We start from the raw sequence: 12,701 nt of genomic DNA, 5'->3' as shown, positions 1-12,701 counted from the left end.
TATTGTCTCTTCTGTATATTCTTTTTTCCCACAACTTTAAAATTTGTAAAATTCATTATTATCTCATGGGACATGCAAAAATATAGATTAGGCTGGATTTGGCTGCTGGGTCATAATGTGCCAATCCCTGTTAAACCAAAAACTCTTGGATTTACATATATATATATATATATATATATATATAAAATGTTTATATAAAGGAAAGTGTCCCTTTAGGTAACCATTATGACTGTTTACCTAGAATATTTTAAGGTATCTACAAAACAACCACTGAAATAATTATGTAACTATAGCAAGAATACACTGTTAAATGTTAACCTGATATTGATTATATATTAGTAGCAATAAAATGAAATGTGAAATTATAAAAACAAATTCAACATACTTCATAAACAAAAATATGGAATATTTAGCAAAAATTTGACAAAACACATGAAAATCATACTTACAAAAACTGATAATATACTGAGAGAATTTGGAGAAAATTAAGTGGAAAAATATATCATTTTCATGGACTGCAATATTTTATATTCTTAAACTGTCAATTTTCCATGAATTTACATATAAATTTAATTGAATCACAATGGAAAAATGAAGCGGGCATTTTATAGAAATTGATATACCTATTCTAAAATTTGTGTAAAATCGCAAAGGACCAAAGAGAGCCAAAGCAAACAGAACAACAAATTTAGGAGAAGGACACTACTTGACTTCAAGACTTACTATACATTTACTGTAATAAAAATATTGCAGAATTGGTCAAATGATAAACATGTAGATCAATGGAACAGAATAGAGTCCAGAAAAAGATGCATATATGGTGAGCCTATAATTTTAGAATGGGACATATATTTTCATTTCTAAGTTTCTAAGATAATCCATGTGGAATGGAAAGTCTTTTCAACAAATAGTCCAGGAGCAATTAGACATCTGATTCACAGATATTTGGTCGTGTTTAAAACATCCATAAGTAATTGGACCCATGACAAAATGTCCTTGATGTTTGATTCTGTCCAAAACATCCAGAGCATATTTGGTCTATGACAAATGGCTTTGGACAGGACCAAATATCATGAGCAGATCCAATGTCACCATGGACATTTTAGACAGGACCAAATGGCTCTGAAAATATCAAAGACCTTTCGGCATGGGCCAATGTCTTATGGGCCAAATGTTTTAAGGATGACTTGGACAGGACCAAATATCCTGCAAGGATATAGATCAGTAGATTATTTGGTGCAATCCAAAACAAAATGTCAACATGGGGAAAAAATAGACCTCAAACCTTACCTCACATTGTATACAAACATCAACACAAAATGGATTATAGACTTAAATGTAAAAACTAAGATATAAAAGTTCTAGAAGAAATCATAAGAGAAAATTTAGTGTTTTCTTTGCATTTTTCCTTGTTTCTGTCTGTTGTTCACAGTCCGTGTTGTTTTAAGATTACAAACCTTGAGAGTTTTCCCTCTTCTATTATCCCAGCACTCATTGCTCTCTCATCATTCCCTCTTCTTGTAGCTTCAGGTTTTGCTTTGGTAATATCTATTTAGTATTAGAAGTTTCTGGAATTTCCCTGTAAACCATCCTTGTCAATGTGCAGTGAGTTGAATATTAGACCCTCTAAATAAATGTCCCACTAGAATCTATACATATGACTTTCTTTGGGAAAAAAAGGCCTTTGCAGTTGTAATTAAGTATTTTGAAATGAGATCATCCTGGTTGAAGATGGGCACTAAATCCTACAACCAGTGTCCTTTGAGATAGAAAATCAGAGCCAGTTTAGAAATAAATACAGAGACACAGAGAAGAACATCATGTGAAGATGTAGGCAGAGAATGGAGTGATGTAATTACAAACTAAGGAAGGTCAAGAGCCACCAAAAGTTGGAAGAAGCAAAGAATGATTCTTCTTTAGAGCCTTTGGAGGGAATGAGATCTTGCCAACACTGTGATTTTGGACTGTGGCTTCTATAACTGTGGGAGACTAAATTTGTGTTGTTTTAAGCCACTCAATTTGTGGTAACTTGTTATAGTAGATCTAGGAAAGTAAGACACCACGTGCGTGATTATCAGAGATGATGTAAGTGGTAAATTTATAAACTGGGCATATGTCCTCTTTTTGGTACCAAAAAATATGTATAAAAATGTTTTCATGTACTTGCTGACAACAATAATTTAAACAAATTCAAAATTATGAAAGTAAAAAAGGCAAAAATTTAAATACTTAAAAAATACTACAAATGTTGGAAATTAAATCACTTAATAAAGTAGGTTTATATGAAATAACAAGTTCAGATAATATAAACCTATTTAAACTTAATGACAATAGAATAGATATTTTTTTTGATTTCACCATATCAATCCAAATAAGAAAATATGTATCTATGAAAATACATATCTATGAAATAATTAAACAATCATTTCCAATCTATAAAAATGTTATTGAACCTAAAAGAAAATAAACACAGTTCTGTTGTTTTCTCCAGTTTGATTATTTGAAAGGATTCGTCAGACTCCATAGATCATACTCACACAAAGATTTTGTTTAAAGGCAAAGAATATGGTGCCAGGCTCCAGCCATTTCCAAAACCCCAGTGCTGAGTAAGCATATTATTTATACATAGAAAAGTGATGAAGATTTGTTCTTCTCCAGTGCTTGGTCTAGCGAAAATGGATTTTCTTGTTGGTTATTTGATGCTTTTGTGTAGATTTAAAATAGCTTTATTCAGGTGCAGCCCCGAGACTGAGTAGTTAAAATTCTGTGCACTCTGCTTTGGTGGCCTGGGTTCATGGGCCTGAATCCCAGGTGTAGACCTGCTCCACTCACCACTCACTCATGCTGTGGAGGTGTCCCATGTACAAAACAATAGAGGAAGCTCGGCATGGATGTTAGCTCAGGGTGAATCTTCCTCAGCAGGAAGGGAAAAAATACACAAATAGAAAAAATAAAATAAAATAGCTTTATTCAACATTTTCTTTGTTTTGGTAAGAGAGTTGTTCTGAATTTCTCAGCCTGCCATATTCCCAGATGAAGATCCTCCCCTTTTACAAGATATTTGCTGGTTCATGTCAAGTACATTTTCCCTTGGCTTTGACAGTTTCTCCAGGGCTAATTTATGTTTAAATTACCATTAGCCTTTGCAAGTTTGGTACTTGTTCTAGGACATGAGCTCAGTTTTAATTCAATTGTGTTTTAACTGATATGCCATAAAATTAATTCAATCTACTGGAGTATTGAAACCAGGGATAGGGAAGTACAGAGCCAGGGCTTTTTGTTTGATACTTGGAACCTGAGGGTCGGGGTATCATGTGCAACGAGAAGACTGATATCAACTTACTAAAGTTGATAAACTCAGTAAAGTAACAGAAGAGTTTCCCTAATTAAAGTGAACAAATCTCGGAAACATATATATATAGGGTGAGAAACTGAATACTGTGCAGCCTAATGAGAGATCCTGACTGCCAAAGATCTCTAGGAGCACTGAAAGATTAGAGAATTCTCTAGAATTTAGACACTGACTACCTAGGTGATTACGTAACTATCTCTGGTGCCATCTAGTGTGTGGAAGATGTAAGAACTCTGCAGGTTCCCTGGCAAGAGGAAAACACTGAATTAATTCCTGCCCAAGCAGTCCCAATGTGAAGGAGCACTTGCTGGGAAAGTCTGATTTAAGGCTGTTTCAAAGTGGACATTCTAGGTATTTGGGTGACAGCAGCATATATTTTTCTGATTCTTTCTATAATACATTAGTTACAAGTTCCAAGCAAAAGATCTTGAGTATAAACTCTCCTGACCCTTGTCACTTTCCTCTCAATTCCCTGTTTTCTAATATTCAATGTGCCATTAGATCTATTCAATAATATATTTTTTTGCTCACTGTCGATATTGTATTTTTCAATTCAATTTGATTATTTGTCTATGGTTTCTAATTCTTTGGAGAATTTCTTCAGTCTTGTCATTTTCAAATATTTTAAAATATTAAAAAATATATATTATTATAGTTATTTTAAAGTCCTTCTTTGCTAGCTCCAATTCGTGGTTCAATGTGCATTCACTTTTAGCATTTTTTCCCTCTGGTTTACTGGTTATAAAGTCTGTTTCCATGGTTAATAATTTGTTTATTATATGCCATATAGTGACTATAAGGAAAGATGTTACAGATGATTTCTCCCACCAAAGAGGGTTCAATTATTCCTCTGATGAAGTTAAGTCTGATAAACTCTATCCAATAAGAAACTGATCTGGGTTGGATCTTCCTTACGGTGTTGGCAAGATGTGGTGTACCTCCATTTCACCCCTATTTCTTGGGCATGGAAATCCAGGGCTTCTACTTAAGGGCTAGGACTCCCTTTATCTCTTCACGAAGAAGAGAATGTGAGAATGTTCACTCTTGTTTTTTCTTGGTTTCTCACTTACATCTTTAACTTCCCACCCCAAGCAACTTTAGAATTTGGCAAATGTAATGAAAGGGAGTTCACTGTGTGTTTGAGGCCACACGAGTCTCTAGATTTGGTACTCTTATCCTGTTCAATTACCAAAAGTTCTGCAAGTTTTCCTGAGCCCAGCTGAAGCCTTCTTCCTATATTCTTAGATGATCTATTTGCCTAGATTATCAGAGAAATGGGGTTTATGATTGTCAGTGTCATATGACAAATCTGTCCAGGGTTTTACACTTTTTTATGCTTAGAATTCAAATTCATATCAGATCTTTGTATTAAAAAATTGGGGTAAATTCCACTTTGCTTTTCTAAAATTTTTAGTGCTTTTCATCTATTGGATGCTGAACCTTCGAATTAGAAAATGTCTGGAATAGGAAACCTATCATTTGTTTGAGATTCCTCACATCTCCAGTTTTGACATTCCAGCACTTTAATTGCCCAAAACTCTGGACAAGCCCATATTCTCAGTCTCTCATGTGTACTCATGATTGGTAAACTCCTACAGGGACATCTACAGGTCTTTAGCTCACTTTGAATAGTTATAACCTTTTTTGAGTTGTACTCACTCTAGTTTATATTCGTTAGTTTATATATATGCATGATGCAAATGATGCTTCCCTAAATATCACCAATGTAACCAGTTGATAAGACAAAGCTGAGTTTATTACTTACCTCAGTAAGGGAGAATACCACCTCACAGAGCTTTGGCAGTTTCTCAGGGGAAAAGGAAGAAAGGAAAGAATTTATTAAGAATGAGAAGTTTGGTTTAAGGTGAGTCTTTTAAAGTAAGAGTTTGATTATGATTGGCTGGAAATCAAAAGACAGCAGTTCAGGTTGGTGGAAACAAGACCAAGCAAGAGATTCAAAGAATTTAGGGAGTAAATTATCTGTTGATGTTTTCCACTGAAAAGTCCATGGATTGTTTAGAAAATTTCTGTCATGAGCAATCAAAATATTTGCCTGAGCAAAAAACACCTGGAAAAATTGTCATGCTAATGAAAACAGAGGAACAGCAAAGTCTTGTTAATGTAGACATTAAAGTGTCATTTTAGTTCGTAGTGTCCTGGGTGACTATGACGGTCATAGTCCATGACTATGACTATGACTATGACATGGCTATGACAGCGGTAGACAGTTTTTGTTCTATATACTTGTAATTTATCTTTCTTTTTTCCTAAAAATTCTCAGTGGAAGCAAAAACTACTATGAATTATTATATCCTACCTCAAGTGGAAGGCTTACAAGTTTTTAACTTTTTTTATGAAAATAACAAAGGCTATTGAATTATGTATATACTATGTCTCTTTCTTCTCTCAGTAATTCATACATGGGAGATATCTGATCAGTTGCCTCAAAGTCCTGTGTAATTTTCTGGTATCAGATAATATAAACTCAGATGTAGCAAAGCACTACCATCTGTGGTGCCTTCTTTCTAAACTCAAATCTAAAACTAACATCCAATATCATACTTGCTATATACCAGTTGATTTGATGTTAAAAAGTTATTTCAACTCTTTCTATATGCCTACCAACTGTGCTTTTCTAGAACACTTGAATAATGAGTACAATTAACTTACTGTTATCAGAAAGGTTCCCTTTATCTCCCCTTGCCACCTGTCTCTCCTAGTTTTTGTCGGGAACATTTAGAGTCACAATAGAGCAAATGCAAACTCCTGGGAATTATGCAATGATTCCAAGTGTTGTTCTACAGAAGCAAGGATATTCTCTCTGGAGAGAATGGTCCCTTTTTACAACAATCTTAAAGGTTTGGACCTCTGCCCACAGGTTCTAATAGATCATTCAGTTAGTGTTAGGTTATCATTTTCCTTTCTGAAGAGTAGGAACAGGAAAAGAGAATGTGTATTTTTGTCTTCTAGTGGGTGAAATTCTAAATTGCATTTTGTAAGATGTAAATTTATAAAGAAAGCATGTTCATAAAATTTATTTTGTGTGATAAATTTTTTAAACATTTCTCAAATTCATTCGTGACCATCATTATTATCACAGTAACCAAAATTTTTATTAAATTCCCAGTATGGCCATGTTATGCTAAAATAACCAACGCTCATTTTTGCTTGAAGAGTTCACTTGCAGTTTTCTAACTCTGTAACTAAACTGTCCCAAATCACAAAATAAGTTCAATATTGTGAGCATACAGGTAGAAGCATCATAATGCAAATGAAGAGGAAAAATAAGTTCAGATTTGAGCTCATCATGATGGGAATTTTTTTAAACAGCTAGAACTTCCACAGTGATTGAAGTTGTGAAATTCTTACCCTTAGAAATAATTAAACTGAGGGAGCGGCCCCGTGGCCAAATGGGTAAGTTGGTACACTCTGCTTCAGGGCCCAGGGTTTCATTGGTTCAGATCCTGGGTGTGGACATGGCACTGCTTGTCAGGCCATGCTGAGGTGGCGTCCCACATAGCACAACCAGAGGCACTCACAACTAGAATGTACAACTCTGTACTGGGGGGCTTTAGGGTGAAGAAGTAGAAGAAAAAAAGATTGGCAACAGTTGTTAGCTCAGGTCCAATCTTTACACAAAAGAAATAATTAAACTGAGGTTATCTGATCATTTTTCATTCATGATTTAGAAGTGGATCTTTGCATTGGTTGTAAGTTTTAACATGATTTCCACTAAGATTCTGCAGATATATGAATCAACAAACCCATTTTATGCTGTGAAAAGAATTTAGAGTCTATAATGTAATTATTGTAGTTCCACTAATAACAACTAGCCCTTAAATATCATTGTTTTAGTGAATCTGTTGTGCATCATTTATGTAAGACTGATTCAGTTGATGATGACATCACTTTGATGTTCTCTGACGTAAGATGCTTTTTTGTATGTCCTTCCATCTTCTCAGAAAGCACCCACTGACACCAAATTCTGCAGAAGCCTCCACTGGGCTCACTCTTCAATGTCAGTAAAAAAATTGATCAATTATCAGTACTGATAATAATAGGTAACTTTTTTTGAGTTTCCATGTGGTTTTTGAAATTATTTAAATGGCAATAGTTTTACTTATTTTGTTTATTTTTTAATTATTTTATTGAGGTCATGTTGGCTTAGAGCATTGTGTAAATTTCAGGTGTGAAATAAGTCACAGGGGAAAAGTCAAATACCATATGATCTCACTCATAAATAGGAGATAAAACAATGACAAACAAACCCATAGAGACAGAGATTGGATTGGTTATTACCAGAGAGGGAGGAGTGTGAAAGGGATAATAAGGAATATGTGTATAGTGATGGATTGTAATTAGTCTTTGGGTGGTGAACATGATGTAGTCTACACAGAAATCAAAATTTAATGATGTACACCTTAAATTTATATAATGTTATACGCCAATGTTAGCATAATACAATAATAATAATAAATTTCAGGTGTACATCACTATATATTGGTTTCTGTATAGACTGTGTCATCTTCACCACAAACAGTCCTGTTTCTAAACATCACCATACATATGTGTCCCTTTACCTCTTTCAGCCTCCCTCCATGCCCTCTTTGGTAACCGCTAATCTGTTCTCCTTATCTATGTATTTATTTATCCTCCACACATGAATGAAATTATGTGGTATTTATCTTTCTCTGTCTGACTTATTTTGCTCAGTGTCACACTCTCAAGGTCCATCCATGTTGTTGCAAATGGCACAATTTTTAAATTTTTTTATGGCTGAGTAGTATTCCTTTGTACATACATACTATGTTTTCTTTATCCATTCATCCATTAATGGGCATTTGGGCTGCTTCTACATCTTTGCTCTTGTGAACAATCCTCCAATGAACAAATGAGTGTATATATCTTTTTGAATTATTGATTTCATGTTCTTTGGATAAATACCTAGTAGAGGAAAAGATGGATCATATGGTATTTCTATTTTTAATTTTTGAGAAATCTACATACCGTTTTCCATACTGGATGCATCAGTTTGCATTCCAGCTGGCAGTGTATAAGGATTCCTTTTTATCCATGTCCTGTCCAAAACTTGTTATTTTTTGTCTTGTTAATTATAGCCATTATGACGGGTGTGAGGTGATATCTCATTGCAGTTTTGCTTTGAATTTCTCTAATAATTGGTGATATTGAACATTTTTTTCATGGGCCTGTTGGCCATCTGTATATCTTCACAAAATCAAGATGTAATAATCAGTTGCAGTTCTACACACTAGCAATGAACTAGTAGAAAGATAAATCAAGAACACAATCCAATTTTCAATCACAACAAAAAGAATAAAATACTTAGGAATAAATTTAACCAAGGAGGTGAAGGACATATACACTGAAATCTGTAAGACATTATTGAAAGAAATTGAATAAGACACAAAGAAATGGAAAGTTATTTCATGCTCTTGGATTAGAAAAATAAACATAGTTAAATTGTCCATATACTAAAGAAATCTACAAATCCAATGCAATCCCAATCAGAATCCCAATGACATTCTTCACACAAAAGGAACAAAGAATCCTAAAATTTATGTAGAACAATGAAAGATTGAGAATACCTGGAGTAATTCTATGAAAAAAGAACCAATCTGGAGATATCAAACTTCCTGACTTCAAAATATACTACAGAGCTATAGTAATCAAAACAGCATGGTGCTGGCACAAAAATAGACACACATCAATGGAACAGAATTGAAAGCCCAGAAATAAAACCATAAATCTACGGAGAGGTATTTTTGGACAAAGAAGCCAAGAAAATACAATGGAGAAAGGAAAGTCTCTTCAATAAATGGTGCTGGGAAAACTGGACTTGCAAAAGAATGAAAGTAGAGCATTAGCTTACACCATACCCAAAAACTAACTCAAAATGGATTAAAGACATGAAATGCAAGACCTGAAATCGTAAAACTCCTAATAAAATATAGTCAGTATGCTATTTGACATTGGCCTTAGCAGTATCTTTTTTAATACCATGTCTACTCAGGCAAGGCAAGCAAAAGAAAAAATAAACAAATGGGTCTACCTCAGACTTAAAAGCTTCTGCACAGTAAAAGAAACCATGAACAAAATGAAAAGGCAACCCACCAACTGGGAGAAAGTATTTAGAAATCTTATATCTGACAAGGGGTTATTTTCCAAAATACATAAAGAACTCATATAAGTCAACAACAAAAAACAAACAACCCAAACAAAAAGTGAGCAGAGAATATGAACATTTTCCAACATTTATACTTTCAAATATTTGAACTATTTGCAAAGCACATCCATAATAAAGAGCATCCTTTGTAGGATTCCAAGTATCATTGAAAACAACCTCAATATTACTGAGAGTGAAAATTTCCTATTCAAATTAATACTAATTGTATTCCTATTATAATTACCAATGCTTAACTATACCAATTAAATATTACCAATGTGTAAATTTTTTTTAGAAAAAAATTCACAAAGGCAGTAACCCTGTTAATTATTCCCTAGGTTTTCCTTGGAAGTGAGCCTGTCTGGCATCCATCAATTACTAGGTCCCTGATGACATGAGAATGCATATAAAAGCCCCTGGTCCTATCAGCGAAATTATTCATCTAAGTAATTGAAAAACAGCCCCTTACTTGGTAAGTAGCTTCTGTGATTTCTAGACTGGGTTTAATGGTGCAAAAATTGACTTCTGTGGATCTGGGAGCAAGAACCACCGACCGTGTTCAAAGAGTTGGGAAATCACATATTAGTTAGCATTGTACCCACAAAGTCATCTATCTTGTGTTGCTCTTTCTTATACACCTTCTACAAGGATCTGAAATAGTTTTTGTTTAAATAAGCTTTTTTATTACCGATAAGAGAACTGAACCATGGCTGGGTACCTGATAGATGGAATTAATTTATTTTTTATACTAACATTGTTTTTGTTGTATATTTCAGAAGAATTTAGTGAGTCATAGCATTTTGATGTATCTTTTTGTCTATTCTTTTTTTTTTTTTGGTGAGGAAGATTTACCCTGAGCTAACATCTGTTGCCAATCTTCCTCTTTTTGTGCTTGAGGAAGACTAGCCCTGAGCTAAGATCTGTGACAATCTTCCTCTATTTTGCATGTGGGTCACCACCACAGCATGGCTGCAGACTAGTTGTGTAGGTCTGCATCAGGGAACAGAATCCAGGCTGCCGAAATGGAGTACGTTGAACTTAACAACTAGGTCATGGGGCATTTATTGTTCTTTTTGCTGAGGAAGACTGACCCTCAGCTAATATATATGCCCATTTTCCTCTATTTTATGTGAGACACCTGCCACAGCATGGCCTGACAAGCAGTATGTAAGTCTGCACCCAGGATCTGAACTGGCAAAATCCAGGCTACTGAAGCAGAATGTGTGAACTTAACCACTGCAGCACCGGGCCAGCCCCTATTGTACATTATTTTTAAATCAGAGATATATACATTGTGTCTGAATTTAATACACAGTCTTAAGAAAATCATGATTCTTATAGAACTCAGAAAAATGCAATCACTTTTATGCTCAATTGGATATTTATTTTTCAAAAATAAGGCTTTATATTCCAGCTGTCTTTAATTTAGGTGTTTCTTTATTATATTTGACTTGTAATGAGCTTTCAGTTCATAACTGACTGCCAGATACAGCAGTGAAGGTTCACACAAGCAACATATCTTATAGATGACATCTAGATTTAGAATCAAACTTTCTCAAAATCCTATCCTAGACACTTTAACATTTGTTAACGACATAACCATGAAAGTTATCTGGGATATTTTCTTGTGATAGAGAATATAATGTACTAAGAGAAATCCTTTCTGACTTTCAGATTATATTTTTGTTTCAAGAAGAGTTAAAACTTTCATCTACTATTTCCTTGATCATTTCTGTAGCATTTTCGAAGAAAAATAAAGGAAAATGGATGAGGAAAATTGCTCTTCTTTGAATGAATTCTTGCTCTTGGGAATTAACAGCACCCCTGGAATCGAAGTTACCCTATTTGCCACACTTCTAAGTGTTTATGTCATCAATCTTGTTGCAAACCTCGGGATGATCATTTTAGTTAGAATGGATTCCCAGCTGCAAACACCAATGTATTTCTTTCTCAGCCACCTCTCCTTCAGTGACCTCTGCTATTCCACAGCAATTGGACCCAGGATGCTTGTAGGCTTCATTGCCAAGAGCAAGTCAATTCCCTTCTATGGCTGTGCACTGCAATTCTTGATCTTCTGTGCCTTTGCAGATTCTGAGTGTCTACTGCTGGCAGTCATGGCTTTTGATCGATACAAGGCCATTAGCAACCCCTTGGCCTACACAGTCAACATGTCCAGCAAAGTGTGCTCTCTGCTCATGGCTGGGGTTTACATGGTGGGAATTATGGATGTTTCAATAAATACAATATTAACATTCCACTTATGTTTCTGTGGGTCAAATGAGATTAACCATTTCTTCTGTGATGTCCCTCCCCTCTTATTGCTCTCTTGCTCAGATACACAGGTCAATGAGTTAGTGATATTCACCATTTTTGGCTTCATTGAACTTATTACCCTTTCAGGGCTTTTTGTGTCTTACTGTTATATCGTCCTAGCAGTGATAAAGATCCACTCTACTGAAGGGAGGTTCAAAGCTTTCTCCACTTGCACCTCACACTTAACCGCTGTGGCAATTTTTCAGGGGACTCTGCTCTTCATGTATTTCCGGCCAAGTTCTTCTTACTCTCTAGATCAAGACAAAATAACCTCATTGTTTTACACCCTTGTAATTCCTATGTTGAACCCCCTGATTTACAGCCTACGGAACAAAGATGTGAAAGAGGCTCTAAATAAACTTAAAAATAAAAAGTGGTTCCATTGAAAAGTTTTATGTAAATATTTTCTCCCAAACTTACCTTATAATACATGAAAATCAAAATTGTTTTGACTAACATGGGGTGATCCAATAAGCATTTATGTTATCTTCCAAACATGCCAAAATTTATCATTGTCTAAAAATGCCATGCTTCATTTTATGTCTTGAATTTATATTTGGTACCCACTATTTGTGGTGAAGTTCTGGACTCTTATTTTGCCCAATTTCCATTTTTTCAATGTCTCATTTGTGCATTATTTTTTTCTAAGTGTTATTGAGTGTATTTTAGGTATCTGTTGCACTTTTATGTGCTTTGTATTTCATGGTATATCCAGCAATCTTTCTACTAGTGAATCTTATCATTTAATGGAAGTGAAAAATAGTAATTAAATAATTATTGCAATTAAAATTACACATTGCAAAATGACAGGGATGCCTTCTGAGAAATACATTGTGAACTGATTTTGTCATT

At 34.5% G+C, this 12,701-nt stretch overlaps 1 protein-coding gene across 1 annotated transcript; it reads left to right on the top strand.

Moving 5' to 3' along the window:
• Nucleotides 1-11,299: 11,299 nt before the first annotated feature.
• On the top strand, nt 11,300-12,235 carry LOC103566854 (olfactory receptor-like protein OLF2). The gene has a single exon (XM_008543397.2). It carries the CDS (start codon nt 11,300-11,302, stop codon nt 12,233-12,235), a length of 936 nt encoding a protein of 311 aa, XP_008541619.2.
• The last annotated feature ends 466 nt before the right edge of the window (nt 12,236-12,701 follow it).

The sequence above is a fragment of the Equus przewalskii genome, chromosome 11, assembly GCF_037783145.1.
Source record: "Equus przewalskii isolate Varuska chromosome 11, EquPr2, whole genome shotgun sequence".
Taxonomy (NCBI): Eukaryota; Metazoa; Chordata; class Mammalia; order Perissodactyla; family Equidae; genus Equus; species Equus przewalskii.
The sequence above is the reverse complement of the archived record's forward strand: the minus strand, read 5'-3'. Positions and strand labels throughout refer to the sequence as shown.